This window comes from Macrobrachium rosenbergii, chromosome 41 (genome assembly GCF_040412425.1).
Source record: "Macrobrachium rosenbergii isolate ZJJX-2024 chromosome 41, ASM4041242v1, whole genome shotgun sequence".
Lineage (NCBI taxonomy): Eukaryota > Metazoa > Arthropoda > Malacostraca > Decapoda > Palaemonidae > Macrobrachium > Macrobrachium rosenbergii.
The window spans coordinates 7,761,213-7,778,645 of record NC_089781.1 but is presented as its reverse complement, the minus strand read 5'-3'; the positions used below and the strand labels follow the sequence as shown (position 1 = coordinate 7,778,645).

The 17,433-nt window shown below is 40.4% G+C and overlaps 1 protein-coding gene across 1 annotated transcript; it reads right to left on the bottom strand.

The window, feature by feature from the left end:
• LOC136826770 (neuronal acetylcholine receptor subunit alpha-2-like) lies at positions 1-16,768 on the bottom strand. Its single transcript, XM_067084193.1, has 9 exons — positions 16,614-16,768; positions 16,050-16,233; positions 15,696-15,819; positions 15,134-15,220; positions 14,610-14,744; positions 13,053-13,161; positions 12,089-12,173; positions 1,498-1,576; positions 1-902 (listed from the first exon to the last, which is right to left on the bottom strand). The coding sequence occupies exons 1-9, from the start codon at positions 16,745-16,747 to the stop codon at positions 547-549; spliced, it is 1,293 nt and encodes a 430-aa protein (XP_066940294.1). The 5' UTR covers positions 16,748-16,768; the 3' UTR covers positions 1-546.
• Between the last annotated feature and the right edge of the window lie 665 nt (positions 16,769-17,433).

Here is a 17,433-nt window from a genome sequence, read left to right as displayed (position 1 = left end):
GAGGGAAGGAGGGAGGTCATATAATGTGTATATACAATTGATAAAATCATGCAACATGCCACGTAAGAAAATTCGAACATTTGGACTAGAAGAAGGTCAATAAATTAAAGAAGCCTTTCCTAAATACCGATTCCTGAAATATCCAGGATTTCTTCTCAGGGTATTTTCTTCACTTCACGTTACTTATATATTAGCTTTGGAGCTTTTAATTATTACTTGTGTAATGAAAATACTGAGAAACTAGCCCGCCTTTTTTTTTTTTCAAAGTATGTATCTAAATAGCCAGTCTCAGTCATGAGATGATATTTCTTTGATAGCAGTCATTCACAAAATTATGTTCGATAAACACATTCATAAAGTATTTGTTAAAATGTTTAATTCTAATGGGTATTTTGTCTAGATTTTAACTAACTTTAAAGAGAGAACGTCTTTACAGTTTTTCTTTGGAATTGTTTAGTCAACTGGTAGTTGACCCGTTGCCCCACAAAGACCTCACAAACACTTTCCGTTTGAGGAGTTTGAACTGTAAGAAATCTCCTTAGCAAATCAAGGATGATCCTCTCCGTGAACAGCCGCCAATCCCTCTCCAGCTTCCAGAAGTGCGAATTTTTCATCAGCGTCCCAGTCCTCTGGGCAGGTTCCAGGTCCTTGTGGACAATACTCGAACCTGATGCCATGCGGAGACGAAAGAAGAACAGCCAGGTTGAAGATGACGAAGACAAAAACGGAAACAACGAAGAAAAATCGGTCGAATACGAGAGAGAAATATCGCCATTCTTGAGCATAGTCAGAGGAGGCTGAGGGACCGTTTCCAGTCATTCCTTTAGCCTTCTGTACTTCCTTAGATAACAGGAGCAAATGGATACCCTCAAGTGCCTCTAGGCTACGCTGCTGGTAGCTGTCTGTGGAAGAATATAATACATTTCAGTATAATTTCTTCTAATTCAGTAACAGATCTATAAAGGGACTATGGAAAAAAACTGGTCGTAACTTCCTTTAAAACTCTTATAGCTGAAAGCGTATTCCCCACGGAATTTTTTTTTCTTTGTAAACACAAACATCACATTCATTTGCAAATAAATACATGGAGTAGCTACTCACCAAACGAACTTTTAAATGAATCACAGTTTTATGCCTGATACGTGCTATATAATCTATCTTCTATAACTTCATTTCTTCGGACGAACTTTCCCGTAGTGCATTTAGATAATTCGCAAATAAAGTTTCTTGGAGTTTTTATTAATTGTACGTTATGGTCTCTATATTAAATTCACTGCTTATTCGTTTAACGCTCACAATATTTTTTTTCACAAGGTTGTGAGTTTTAGAAGTAGAGTAATCTCATAGTTTTCCTTATACACCAGTAGCAATGAGAGTACTACATATGTAGGCCGTCTGGTCATTGGCTCCACAAAGAATTTGTAAAAATAGAGAAGAATTAAAGAAACGAGCTACAAAAACCGTTAGAAAGGATAAAACAAGTCGGAAACAACTTACTCAATGAAGTGCCGGAATCTTCTTTACTCGGTTCCACTCGAATGAAGGCTGACTTCGACCCACTGGATGTCCAGCCAACCTTAATGTTCATGGAGATAGTTAGAAGTGAGATAAGTTAAAAAAAGAATTCCACTTAAACTGTCTCCCTAAATACGACTGGCAAGTTCCACAACAACACTGATACTGACAGCAGGTGATTTAAACCAGGTTCTGTATTTGTTATGGAAATAAAAATCGTTTGCAAAAAAATTATATAAAAGAATTTCCGAGAGTTTGTACAGATTTTTAAAGTTAATTTACAAATCGTACTCAATGGTCTTCGTTTTTCCTGTTAACACTGACTCATCGCTTGTCTACACTGTCTAAGAATTCTTCACAACGAATGGCTCAAAAATGTTAATGGCACTGTACACGGAAATCACGTCCTTTGTTATAATTTTGAATGGAATCAGTGTTTGATGAAGTGTGATAAAAGACACACCAACACACTGAGAAGTAAATAGCAACAGGTATCTATGAACTAATATAGGAAATTTTGTTCAGCATTAAACAAAGTGCTTTACAGGTGTTATGATTACTCGTGGACTGCGACAAATTTTGATAAATTATTGAAAATAAGTTAGAACCAGATATAATATTTCATTCATAATTAGTTGGGGTTATGAAGCTTTGAATTTCATAAAATTGATACATCGTTCAAAGTTTTTCTCGTTCATATTATAACACAGTTTTCATAACAATCGCCTGAAAATAAAACACACACACACACACACACACACACACACACACACACACACACACATATATATATATATATATATATATATATATATATATATATATATATATATATATATATATATATATATATATATATATATATATATATATATATATATATATAAGCCCTTCTCAGTCCTTGTAAAAATCCCACTGACTAATGAGGAAGTCACAGGACGCCATGACAGGACCGGCCAAAGGTCATCTTCTCTCAGACATAGCAGAAATCTTCTTCCGCCCGGAAACCCCCCAAAAGTTCGTTGGGATATAGCGTCACCTTTCCTGGCACCGATTGGCTGATAGGCCTAAGGTGAAGTGCCAGAGCCAATCACGTCCAGGAGAGAAGAAATCGGGGGCTGTGGGGTACTAGAGGCGTAGGCAGATGCCCAAAGGCGTCCCCTTGAGAAGGCAGTGAGGTTTCGTTCAAGTTAGAGGAAAGACGTACATCCCATTAAACCTCCGTCGGTTTCCCCCTCAGCCTCTAACTCGCGTTTACTGTAGATTTTAGTTTACTTAGATACTTGGACCTTTGTGTAAGTTTTAGTTAATACAGATCACTGTTAAATTTGCCCCCTGTGTCTTATTTAAGCATGACCCACAGTACTGCAACCGGACCAGAATAAGTAGACCCCATGAGAGAGGGGGAGGGTCATATTTTCTGGTGTCAGGTGTGTGGGGTCTGCTGCGAGGCGCTAATTAATAGTAAATATAGCGAACTGTTGGTCTGCGATCGAGCCAATCCAATAACTGTGGAGTGATATTAATCTGAGGGACAATGGTGTATACTAGACGAAGCACGAAAGCCCCCAGGGCTGACAGTGACGAAGAAGACGAGAGAGACGGTAGGACGGTAGAAGTTAGTCTGACAAGGAGTGGGGAAAATAGCGAAATATACGAACAAAATGAAAGAGCCCTTTTTAGGTCATACATGAACTGGAGACGGCAGGGGGGCGGAAACCCGATGAACGCGAGTGAAACGAACAGCGGCGGTACAAATAATGGTTCTACGTCGGCGGGGAACTTTAGTAGTGGGAATGGAATGATCGCTTCCGCTCCATCGGGGATTGCAATGCAACCTCCGGCGCCGGTCGGTGGAGTGTCTGACAGTGTAGTGATGAAACTTCCCATACCGTTATTGCCCATCCTCGAATTCGATAATTCGAGGCCCAAAGAGGACTTCGTGTCGATCGAAGCCTTCGTTAACAGTGTCGAAAATGCCACTAGTGGTTGGACCGATGCCCAGAGAATTGCACAGACCACCGTGAAGATGACTGGGGCCGCGGCCAAGTTGCTAAGAAGATGGAATCTCAAAGCAACGGATTGGGAATCGTTCAAACGAGCCCTTATCCGACGCTTCGCCCTAAAAAAGGGTGCAAGAAGGGAAATGTGGGCCAGCTATTGTCCAGAATTACGAGTGGGGGAGAGTATCGCCGAGTACATCGCCCGAATTTCGACCGACTATGAAAGTTTGGCCCCGGACGCAGAGCAGACAGAGGAGGACAGAGAGGAATTCTGCAGACGAATGTTGGTGAAGGCTCTCCCCACCTCAGTAGCTGCGCTGCTGATCAGCTCTGGGCAACCCTTGGAGACGACGATTGACTCAGCGCAGTTGGCATTAGATAAGAAGAGACGGCTGCAAGCAGAGGGGAGGGCGTTGTCCTATCCCCCACCCATCGTCGCCGCCGCCAACCAGTCCGTGACACAAAGGCGCGCTCTTCCAGTCCCAACCAACTCGAGCGGAGTTGGCCCCAGTGCCAAGCGACCAAGGGGGGCCAGGGAAGGGGAGCGTGGGTACGGCAGGAGGACTCTGTTGGCAGTGCGGAAGAAAGGGCCACATGCGTGCCCAATGCCCATCGTACGGTCAAAAGCATTGTTTCAGATACAGCGCCACCGACCATCTAGTTAGCGAGTGTACAAAAAACGACATCTTGTCAAAGGGCGCGCCCTCTCTCTTGAAAGGAAGGGGAAAGCGGCGGGGAAGGGGAGGAAGAAGTGTACCTGCGAACAACCACCCTCCGGCACCCCAAGGGCCAGTGGCGGCGGTGACCACAAAAGAAGAACCGGGCCTAGTGGGAGTAGTGCCATCCCCGGGGCAGCAGGTAGGTGGGAATCTTTCCCCGCCAGTGAGAGCTCCCTCTGCCCAAGGGGTGTGTGTATCTGTTGGGGGAAAAGAGCAGCCGTCCCCTACCCATTCTCCCTCTCGTGAGAGTGGAGATTCAGTTCCTGTTCTTGAGGTGGGAACTGAAACGGGGACATACCATACCTTGTTGGACAGTGGTGCATGCGTTTCTTTGATCGAGGAACGCTTAGTAACAGGTGTTGTTATGGCGTCGAAGGGATTTCTGTTGTTAAACACTGCGAGTGGTCACCAGATAATGACCCAGCGAACCGTAAACCAACAGATCTCCCTAGGTGGACGAGCCTTGGCTCACAAGTTCCATGTTGTACCGACAACTCACATGGAAGGAATTCCCATTATTCTGGGAACTGGCTTCGTGCGAGAGCACAAGGTGGCTCTTTATGGGGTCGACAGAGGGGTAGTGGAAGTGTTGATGCCAGTGGGAATTGGGCAGTACCAAAAGCTTTCCGTCCTGGGTGAGAGGAGACGGTGTGTCAAGGTGGCCCGGGCATCCAAGGGGGACACGGGAGTGGTATCCGCTAGCCCTGAGGTAGGGGAGGTAATCCCTCCCTCCCATCTTTATTCCCTTCCTGTCGTCCCAGCACGAAAGTTAGAAGAAGGCACACTCGTATATATTAATCCCCATAATAAGTGGGCAGACTTCATGTTGCCCGGGGTCGCTACCATCGTCGACGGGAAGGCGAATGTACCTTTTATTAATGTAAGTAGTAATAGGTTAGAATTTAGTAGTGAGTCTCTTTGTGATTTAGAAGTATGCACCCTTGTAGCATCCGATAACGCAGTGTCGGCCTTGACCCCACAGAGCCAAGGTCACGGCCAACCACGGCTTAGAAGGCTACTACAAACGGCTGCCAAAGCAACGCCTTTAAATTACCGCAGCTATGTAGGAGACATAGTTAGGGAATACCAAGATGTGATAGCAACTGGAGATGAGGCCCCCGGGAGAATGAATAAGTTACCTTCTAAAATAGAGACGGGAGATCATCCCCCTATTCGAACAAAGCCTTATAGAACTCCTGCATGTCACGAACAAGTAATCGATGAAACAATAAATCAATTGCAAGATCAGGGTATTATTCAAGAAAGCGAATCTCCTTGGGCTTCTCCAATCATTTTAGTTAAGAAGAAAGATGGCTTTCTCAGGTTGTGTGTTGATTATAGGCGACTGAATGCCATTACGAAAGATAATGCCTACCCATTGCCGTCGATCGAAGAGCTTTCGCATAAAGTAAGGGAAAGTAAATTTTTCACCACGCTGGAGCTAAAGTCGGGCTACCATCAAATTCCCTTAGATGACAAGAGTAAGGAGAAAACGGCCTTTATAACGAATGATCGGCTATTTGAATATAATTTCCTTCCATTTGGGTTAAAGAATGCTCCGGCTCATTTTTCACGAGTAATGATGTCAGTTTTAGCTTCCATATTAGGCCGTGGAGTTTTTATATACCTAGACAATATCATTGTAATCGGTGCCACAGTAGAGGAGCATCTGGCTAACTTGTTGGAGGTTTTAGAAGCGTTAAGGCGCCATGGCATGAAAATTAACGTAGATAAGTGCCAATTTTTTCGGACCGAAGTGGAATTTCTTGGGCACATCATAACTTCCGAAGGCCTTAAGCCTTGTGCCGATAAAGTCGTAGCAATTAAAGAATTTCCACAGCCTAAACATGCGAAGGATGTAGCCAGCTTCCTCGGACTCGCAGGATATTATCGTAAATTCATTAGGAACTTTGGGCAGATAGCGAGACCATTAGAATCATTAAGGAAGCTACCTGATTTCCAGTGGGGTGAGAAGGAAAAAGACGCTTTTCGGAAATTAAAAGATGCCCTTGTGAGCGACGAACTCTTGGCTTATCCGAGGTTCGATCGGCCATTTATTGTGACCACAGATGTGAGTGATATCGCGATTGGAGGGGTAATATCTCAGATAGACGATGAAGGTAAAGAGAGACCAGTTTGTTTTGCATCACGAGCGTTAAAAGGGACAGAGAGAAATTATGGTACCTTCGATCGAGAGGCTTTGGCAGTCCTATGGTTGCTGGAGAGACACCGCTATTTTTTATTGGGACATAAAGTAAAGATTTTCACAGATCATCGACCGTTAACGTACCTATTTAAGAAGAGCGAGATTACTAAACGCCAAGCTCGTTGGATCGAGCGAATTCTAGAGTTCGATATCATAAAAATTGAGCATATTCCAGGAAAAAGTAATAGGGTGGCGGATGCTCTCTCCAGGAACGTCATAGGAGTAACAACACGTGCTGCAAAGCGCAAGGAAGAACGACTAAAGAAGTCTCGCAACACTGATGTCACAGGCGGTGCCGGCACTAGTGCCAGCAACGTTACGACAAAAGCTAACAATCAGATGGGAGCGCTGAGCATAGAAAACGGCAATCGGGTGGGCACTTACAGGTGAGTGGGAGTGGCCGAGATGACAGCTGGTTGAATGCAGGTGGAACTCCGACTGAGGAAGTCCAGAATAAATGCCCAGAGTGTGAAAGTGTGGTTGATTTTTATGGTTGGAGTGTGCGAGAGCTGGTCGAGAGTCAGGGTTCTGAAGCCTGGATTAACCAAATCAAGGCCTGTGTGAGAGGTGAGAGCAGCGAGTTCCCGAGTTCTGTGCATTTGCGAAAGGATGCGTTCTTCATTGAAGGAGACGTCTTGTTTTGTAGATAAGAGAAAAGGCCCGGTGATATCCGAGCCCGAGTCGTCCTTCCTCGAGCTTTGATAGAGAGCCATGCACACGATCCATGTAAGCCCCTATGCTGGGCATGTAGGTATAGAGAGATCCCTTAGAAGAGCCCGTGAGCACCTTTAGGTTAGCATGCGTAAGGACATAACTAGATTTGTAAGAAATTGCCATGTGTGTAATACGATGGAAAGTACAGACATATGATACCGAAGGCCAGACAGTGGCCTGTGATCCCTGTGAAATGGGATAGAGTACATATGGATGTGGTCGGACCACTACCATCTGAGCAAGGACAACCTAAATATATTTGTGTGTTCGTGAATGCGTTCACACATTTCACACATGTGTATGCGATGGAGAATAAGACGGCAGGTGAAGTGGCTAAGGTGTTATGTTCCCTCGTGTGTCGGTTCGGGCGTCCTGGGATGTTGCTCGGTGACGATGGACGTGAATTCGTCAATGAGATGATCCGTGAATTTACAGCTCTCATGCAAATAAGGCATGTCGCCATTGCGGTTTATCGGCCGTCAGCCGACAGTAGTTGAGTCCCATAATCGTGAAGTGATCAGTGTCTTAAGATACCTAGTTGAGGATCACCCGACTTCATGGCCGTCTCTGCGGCAGACTACTGAGCTGGCTATTAACATCGCTTATAACAGCTCGATTAGGGACCCTCCTATTTCCTGATGTTCGGCCAGGATATTCGACTGCCGTACTCAATGGTCTTGGATCCTCAACAGATGCCACTATACGCAGTCGAACAGTACCGGGTTTGGTTTTGTAACATGACCCGACGAGTGTTCCAAACTACCCAGCGACTGCTCCTGAGGGCCAATGAAAAGTATCGGGTGCGGTACGATAAACGCTTCCGCACACATGATTCCGCATTCCAGGTAGGGGATAGAATCTATCTGAGGAGAAAGCGACTGCCGAAGCACAAACTCGAACCGGCCTATGCGGGACCGTATCGTGTGAAAGAGATCAAACACACCACTGCGGTTATTCAGCACATCCGTACTGGGGCCGTAGCCTAGCAACACCTGTCACACCTGCGTGCAGTGCTTTAGGACAGCCTAGTGTTCCACACCAACAAACCGGTAACCCCCTACCCGGGATTGACTGGGTATTTGGGAGAAGAGCCAGTGGAACACGCAAGCGCGCAGGTGGGTGCCATGCTGATAGCGCAAGAGCGTGCTCACGAGCCCATGTCTTAAGTGAATGCCATTGCAAAGTGAGTGAAAGGGGTCAGTGATCAAAATCTGTAAATACCGTCCCACGTCTTTACTAGGGAATCAGAGTCACACCAAACGTTTTATGTTTTATATTTCATGTTTGTGTTTTAATTTTTCCAAATGTCTGAGTGTCAATGTCCTTTCCTGTATGTCATATTTCAGTGTTTTAATTTTAGCATTGTGGTTATGTGGATTTCTACGCAACATCTTTATTATGCTTTATGCTTTAATTTTTTGTTGCTCTTGTCCCTTATTTTGTGTTCAATAATACTGTATAACAAGCTAGATGCCGCAATTTTTGTAAGATTTCTTTTATGTTACATTCACACAGGTGCTGGAATTTTTTGTGCATGATTTATGATTTTTCGCTATTATTATTTGGGTAGTTACCTTAAAGGTAAATTGATGCTATGAAATTATGTTCTTTTTGCTTGTTTTGTTAAAAGTCCACTGCTTTTTTATTATGTTGTTGTGTCTAAATTTCCAAATTTTGTGTTTTTTGTATCCAATTCTTTCAGGAAAATTTTGTACATTTGCGCGATGCAATGTGATTAAGAATGGATGCCATATTGTCATGATTACGTTAAAATGCATTATTTTCTTGTTATTGTTATGACCACCATTTTTTTATGTTTAGTAGGAGTGCAGGACTTGATCTTTTGGTTGGTGGACTTCGCAAACACAGAGGAAAAAGAATATAGAAGGAAAAAATAAATGAGTAAATAAAAGACAAAAATAATCTAAATTTATTTTGTGTTGGTTGTAATACGTGTTGCATTTACTTGTAATTTGGGCTTGTACATGCGTCAGCTGGCCCACTTAGAGATAGTTAATTTTAATTAGTTAAATCAGTAACCGTGAGGGACGAGGCTCGTGACGGGATCGGGGGTGGGGGTGGCCGCAGTTTGCGGGGACGCAAAGGACTTGGGAGGAGAGTGCTAAGCCCTTCTCGGTCCTTGTAAGAATCCCTCTGACTCCTGAGAAGTCACAGGACGCCATGACAGGACCGGCTAACGGCCATCTTCTCTCAGACAGAGAAGAAATCTTCCTCCGCCCGGAAACCCCCCCAAAAGTTCGTTGGGATATAGCGTCACCTTTCCTGGCACCGATTGGCTGATAGGCCTCAGTTGACGTGCCAGAGCCAATCACGTCCAGGAGAGAAGAAATCGGGGGCTGTGCGGTACTAGAGGCGGAGGCAGATGCCCAAAGGCGTCCCCTTGAGAAGGCAGTGAGGTTTCGTTCAAGTTAGGGGAAAGACGCACATCCCCTTGCTACCTCCGTCGGTTTCCCCCTCAGCCTCTAACTCGCGTTTACTGTAGATTTTAGTTTACTTAGATACTTGGACCCTTGTGTAAGTTTTAGTTAATACAGATCATTGTTAAATTTGCCCCGTGTCTTATTTAAGCATGACCCACAGTACTGCAGCCGGACCAGAGTAAGTAGACCCCATGAGAGGTCGGGGTCGGTCATATATATTCATATATATATATAAATATATATATATATATATATATATATATATATATTCATATATATATATATATATATATATATATATATATATATATATATATATATATATATATATATATATATATATATCAAAAGCTACAAACGTCCTTTAATATCAATTCACTCTACCTCGGAAGTAATATATTTTTTTTCATATATGTTACCGAAGGAATTTTTAATTGATAATAAGTCCACCGTCCCGTGGGGTCGAACCAGCGACGGACGAGGAATCAGGACTACAGTGACACACTAACCAGTCGGCCACAAGAGAGGTGGCCGACTGGCCGACTGGTTAGTGTGTCACTGTAGTCCTGATTCCTCGTCCGTCGCTGGTTCGACCCCACGGGACGGTGGACTTATTATCAATTAAAAATTCCCCTTCGGTAACATATATGAAAATATATTACTTCCGAGGTGTAGAGTGAATTGAATATTAAAGGACGTTTGTAGCTTTCTGATTGTATATGAATCACGGTGATGTGATAAATAGTCATATATATATATATATATATATATATATATATATATATATATATATATATATATATATATATATATATGTATGTATGTATATGTATATGTGTGTATATATATATTATGTATATATATAATCATCTCTGTTGTTCTACTAATTTTTACTATTTGTATCGTCATATTCCTTCTTTTGACTTACTAGAATTCTGTTCAATTTGAATTGCTGTGTAAGGTTGTCGCCCTTTAGTGCATGTCCCAAAAGAGCGTTTTCTCAATTTGAAAAATTGCAGTGGTACAAAATATTAAGATATACTGAATCCTTACCATTCGAAAGTAACGAGCATAACAGAACTGGGTTCAGTAGCTTGTGGGATAATATTAGTGAAACAGAACAAAAACCGAGTACGGATTTTAAACTAGAATTTGTAAAACCTGTGAGGTGATTAACAGAACTATGGAAAACTACGGTGGTAGTGAAGTGAATAGGTTAGCGTAGAACAGTTCGTTCTTGAATATTTGGATCTAGATTGAGCCTGTAATATTCAAGCATGTTTACACAATACTCTTCAGGTAAATTAAATGATTGGTTTGAGACAGCTTCCTCGTAGGGTCATACGTGTAGGCTAATAATGCAGAAGGTACCACTGAGAAACCAGTCTATTTGATCACTCACTTTTGCTGGAGATATAGTTTATCAAATTTGTTTTGATGTACCTTTAACTGCCATCTTTCCACTACCAATCAACTTGTTGCTACCAGTTTAACATCCGTAATATAAATGGAAAAGATAAAAAAGTGATTGCAGATCTGATTCTTGCGAATTTTCAGCTACTTTGACCAAGATTAGACAGACTACTGGAACTAACTACTTTGACTAAAGTTATACAGACTACTGTTTTTGCTAAGCTACGTGTTACATGCTCACCAGTCGGGGTATCTGGAGTTCAAGTAAACGAGATTTCAAACGAAATTCATTTTCCAGTAAATCCTTCCTTTCGGGTTTCCTTGATTCCGTGTGTAAGACCTATAATCACATGCGTAAAGAAGGCTGCTCTACAGTACATGGATTTGAGCATTGTCAACCCAACGAAGGGTCCACATGCCGATATCTCTCTTTTAGCCTCATAAAAGTTTAAAAACGTCACTAAAACAAAAGCAGTTAAACTGGAATTAAAATGGCCTAAAGTCTTTGTTAAACTAAAACCATTCCACTTTTGTTACATATATTCAAGCTATGTTACATTTACCTATGTCTTCCTGTGTAGAAAATTTCTTTCTTTTAACTACGATGCTATGCCACAATTAGGCTGATTTTCGTCCAATTATCAGATGATGAAATAATCTAAATATTTTTTTTTTAACTTCAAGGAAACATGTTAAAGATAACAAAGGGTATAGCTCGATATAGAAACTCCTAGGCGAAATTAATGAAAAAAAGAAAATTGATATGAAGTGGATCCTAACGGTCCACCCATCTAACCATATTATTTAGAGATCATCAAGACACTAAAGATTAAAATCCAAAATTTTGTACATTATAGTAATTGCTACAAAGTGTCTTTTCATCAGGATACTTCCAATTTTAGGTATTAATCTGACAGGCTATCTTTTCAGGGCATAGATAAAGGAGAAGTCTAATACCTAACATTAGGTTGTCGGGTCTTTTTCACAGTTGGAGTAATTCTCTTGTAAGAAAAATAACTCTTTTAATAAAAATGGAATTATAAGAGATGACGAGAATAATCAGAGAAAAATATTTACCTTGGCGAGTTCAAGATCCCATTTTCTTTTCACTTCTTCAGGAGGAGAGACGGAGAATAAGCGGCCAAGGAACCGCAGCAGCATGCTGTCAGATACAGAAGAGTTCGTAATCCGTGACGTAACAGTAAGTGTAATTGTGTGTGTGTTACTTCAAGAGGCCCATAATAAAAATGAAGTAACTTCAATAAGCCTTTATATCTCGACCAATACCCATCGGTTGAAACATAGCGGCTCATTTACTTCTCTTTGTTTTATAAACCTTTTTAAGAAAAATATTAAACTGACAATTACAGAGAACACACACACACACACACACAGTATAAGTTTTACTAAAGTGCATCCACACTACAGTAAAACGTCAAAAGCTTAAGTTGGCAATTTATCCCATACACATCACAAACAGGTTTAAAATAAACCAACAACCGGAAGTGGTGAACGAATGTTAGGGGGAGTGCTGGATAACTGTATGAAGCTCCGATTAGGACTACTAATAAGTCGTTGACTTGTAAATATTTAACCAGTTTGTGACGTATGCGCAAGTTGCTGACACTTGTTCCAAGAGCTAGCTATTCCGTGACTCATTTCTCTCATTGTAGCACCTAATGCAGCTTTTATCCCGAGTACTTATTAAATCTATCGTTTTCTTTTGGAAAGGACAAAATGTTTTGTGCATGAATTACGTCAGTACGGTACTGCTTGAAAGGGGTCAACAGAAAAGAGAAGGGAGGAGAAAAGAGAGCTATGTAGAGCAAAAGTAGAAATGGGAAAAGGTAGATACAAGCAACCCAATAGTAACCGAAAGTTCGTCTAATAAGAAGCATAAATTCCACAAGGCCTATTTGATTTTCTTCTGTCCATTACATGTTAGTAATTCATAGGCAAGAAAAAGAATTTCTTGAATGCTGCAAAGCAGAGAACCAATAATTTTACGCCATTCAGTACCTAAATTCTTAGTCTGGCTTACCAGAGCGGCCTGGACATACGAGCATCAGAAGTGAAGAAGCATCTCAGACTGTAGACAGACGCTGCGATATTCAGAGACAAGAGGAAGATGCAGCCACCGTAATAACGACCTGCCGAGATATAAGTTAGGAAAAAAGTCTTAATATGGTTTAGTTTTCTATTGAAAAGGTTTGTTTGATTACCACACACACACACACAAAAGATGAATGACTTTGTTCATATTCATTGTTGTCATGAAGTTCTATTTCTTTAATCGTAAGTAGAAGATTTACTTTGGGTTTACTTGTACATATATACATATATATATATACATATATATATATATATATATATATACATATCTACAATATATATATATATATATATATATATATATATATATATATATATATACATATATACAGTATATATGCATACATATATAGATGGAAGAGAAGGTTGAGATTGGAGCAACGATAGAAAATTGATAGACTCATAATGTGAAGCTGATGTCTTAATCAGCAAACACCACTATGCGTTATACATCTAGGGAGGTGGGGCTCCTACTAATTATAAAAAAAAGACAAAATAATGAGGGCGGGGTTTGTACAAAGGTACGAAATAACATTAGATGAAGAAAGGACTAACGTGTTGAATCTTTTGGTCCTATAGGAAGATGATATCCAGCAAAAGTTCTCTTGAGTGGAAGACTTAAAATAAAGGCATATAAGACAATAGGCAAGCTGAATAAGATTTGGAAATCAAATAGATTGAAACTGCATAAGAACATAGCACTACGCATAAGTCTAGTGCGATCTGTATTTCTGTGCGGAAATGAAACTCTCTAAAAGATATTTCGATTTGAGAATAAAACTCTAAGAAGAATATTAGGGGTCAGATGCAGAGTGACGTTAGAAATTATACCACAAGGGAAACTGCAGAGGTTCCATATGAAACTGAGATAATGGTGAAAAGGAGATGAAGATGGTTTGGATAAGTCCTTCGCACAACTCTTGGAAGAATAGTACGTTAGAGTGTAAACTGGGCTCTTGTGGGCACCAGAAGAGTTGAAGATCCAGGTCTACTTCGATGAGAACTAAAAGGCAAAGCACAAGGACGTGAGTGGCGGAAAACTCACCGGCCTTTTGGTGTCACAGCGTTTTAGGCATTGCTAATGATGTATTGCAATAACATTGGACAAAAATGTCTGGGTGGGTCAGTTCTATGCTGTCTTTCGTTGTTTACCAGTGGTTTTAATTGGAGTAAGATTTTCTGTGAAATTTCTACCCAACTTGCCCTGTTCTGGCCTTATTTTTTCACTTAAACCAAGAACTACAAACAATTGATCATACTGCCCCGTTCCTTTTTAATGATGCCAATTCTATTTCCCCTTTTGAGGTTGTTTAACCGGAAGTTTTTCTTACAGGAGTTTTGCTTATACATAAAATTTTAGGGTTCGCTTGACCTACACTTGACCCCTTCCCATTTGTGGATCTTTACACTTCCTAAAGGTTTCTTTTCTCTAACCTTTACGTTTCTTTCTTAGAGCTAACATTCAACAAGACGTTTAATTTATTACCTATGAGAGGCACCTGCTCAGTGGGTGGAATATCCTGGGTCATGGCCATCAGGAAAACCATCATGGCCAGCAAGGCGTTAGTGGCCAGGCTGATTTTCTCCCCTGATTCGGAGGGCAGAAGGAAGGTCAGCAGGGCTGAAAGGAAGAATGGAAGAAAATATATTCGAAATGATGAAGTACCCTGAGATAAACAGTTTAGGAGCAGAGGGCTGTAAGTTTTAATGCGCTACATATAAGTATGGAAACGACTATAAGGAAAATATGAAATACAGTATACAGCAGTTGAAACTGATTTTAGTGTCAAAATAACTGCCTTACATAAGAGAACAGCTGTTCTTGTTCTGTTACCTGCTATGAAATTTAAATCTTGTCAGAACTGGAATGATTGCAAGTTATGACAATATAAGTAAAATGTGGCTCTAAAAGTTTTTGATTTATTATGAAGTTACTGAAAAACCGATGATGACGATCAATGATAAAAAATGACAACAATTACTTGAATCTTTCAACGTAATAAACCTTACCACAGATGTTGACGATGGTCCCTGGCATAATGAAGAAATAGATGGCAAACATCGTCCTTCTCTGTAGTTGCACGTGATAAACTACCGCTAAAAGAATAAGAATCAATCAAACAATTAATTCAGTGAATATATTATGTTGAAGATTCATCTATTCATTGCCTAAGCATACGACAGTAAACATTACCCTCATGCCGCAACTAATGAATTTGATTTATTTTTAAAGTTACATCTATTTTAACTTTTGCTAATGACACTTTATTTGCAGTTACATTCAGAAGCATACCATGCACAGTAGATGGTGTATGGTTACCTAGTTCAACTTTAACTTTAGCCACATGTGAAATGTGTATCTTCAAATTCTGTGTAATATATAACGATTTTTTCCCAAGTATAAGAAGTAACTCATGTTCTGACTTAAGATCAAATTGTTGAATTTCCAGACATTGAAAGTTTATAGCAATTTTGCAACACAGAAAGCATGTCTGCGCGCTGATGCAAAATAGGAATATTTCATTTCAAGAGTAACGTTAGAAATATTTCTTAAATTTAGTTGCTTTCTTACTGGAAAATGGGCTCGCACAGCACGGGTCTTGAGCTTCGTACAATTCTGAGTAGAAATTTTCGAGGTAAAACTCAGGGTGAGGATTATATTGAGAAAGGTCTGCCGGTGCCTGTACCAAGCGAAGCTGAAAAGAAAGTAACTTCGTTAGAGGAAATACTTAAGGCTCAATTCTATTCTGGATGTTTCTTTAGAACTTGAATCTTCATCCTTTCTTTCAAGTGATGGGCGCGAGTCATGAAATTTGTTATTACCTCGTAAGAAGTAAATTTTGATGTTACTTTATTTCACTGTTAAGCCAAATTTTTTGTTTCCACTTTCTACCCATTCTTCTCTCTCTCTCTCTCTCTGGCATACCTTAGTGGAATCGTAAGTCCATGACGCAAAATGCATCTTACAGTCTTGTTGGTCGAAAGGATACCAGCTAATGTCGATGTCGCAAGTCGACTGAAATATGGCGTGGAAGATCAACTCGACTTCGCCGGTGTAAGAAATGATTGCGTTAGTAGCGATCATCCCTAAACGATAGTTAGAATCCGCCCTGGAAAAAAGATGAACATAAACAAAATAAGCTCTCAAAATTACTACGGGAGTTGTTCATCTTCCAAGTCTGTGCCTCAGCCTTTTATTTGATTTCTGTTGATAACTGAATAATCACAAGGAATTAAATGCTGCAAAGACTGCAGTGCTTTTTTCATTAATGAAAAGGTGCCTGTGAAGTTGGACAACGTACCTGAATTGAGAAAGATTGTTTTGAGGTTAATGCAAATAAAGTGAAGGGCAATAATTCTTCAGCCATCAGTATTATCTGACAATTGGATGAACAGCTATCGTAATTTTCGTGACAAAGAATAATACCAAACAAGGCTAAAACCTTACATAAAACAAGTCCCTTACATAGAAATCACGTTTTACACTCACGTGTTATAAAGGATGATATCAGGATACCAAACGACTTCGTAGGGAACTCGGATAACTGTGGTGTTGTTGTAGTCGGCAGGATTCCACCTGAGGAAGCTGTCGTTCCACTTCATGATCATTTCCGTGTTGGTCATTAACTTCTGGTCTCTCGTGTTCTGGAATGGATTATTCTTGTATGGCTTGATTCTCTAATTAGAGATTCATATTGTAGAAACGTCCCCTGTCACTTTTTTTTTTATCTATTTTTTTAGTCGCAGATAGAAACAAACTTTGCATGACACAGTCAGCCAGAGATCAGCGCCAGTTGAGCTTTTACGTAATCAATTAATTTTCAACTCTTACTATAAGCAAATGCATCAAATACTAGAATGTAAATTTCCTCACAACCTTATATTCAACACTAGGCTAATTTCTACTGTATTATCAAGTTTTAATTTTCAATTATAGTATAATATCCTTGTCATGTAAATATATCAAAATAGTCCATATCATCAATAACACAAAAGACTTATGACACTCCAAAACCTCTTTAAAATTTCAGCCTATCCCATTCCCTCTTCTTCGTCTCCTCTCCCTGGAAATTAAGTCTAGGCAGCGGTAGCAAATTGCATTGCACCTATTCAAAACTGTAAAACAATAGTTTCAATCACTTCATACACAAGTTGATAACATGAAGTTGGATCAAAATATCATGAACAAACATGTCATTTGTATTAAACACTTATAAATATACATTAATTTATCAGCTCTGCATAAGTTGTAAAGGTAACAAGAACCAAAATAATGTCATTAGATATATAGCACAACTGTAAATAAACTA

What these genes read in the sequence shown, in the direction of transcription:
- LOC136826770 (XM_067084193.1), bottom strand. Translation starts at nt 16,747, where the DNA reads ATGACCAACACGGAAATGATCATGAAGTGGAACGACAGCTTCCTCAGG. An exon ending in GACCATCGTCAACATCTGTG is followed by an intron (nt 14,745 to 15,133) that starts GTAAGGTTTATT and finishes TCTTCCTTTCAG; the next exon opens with CCCTGCTGACCTTCCTTCTG. An exon ending in AGATTCCGGCACTTCATTGA is followed by an intron (nt 903 to 1,497) that starts GTAAGTTGTTTC and finishes ATTCTTCCACAG; the next exon opens with ACAGCTACCAGCAGCGTAGC.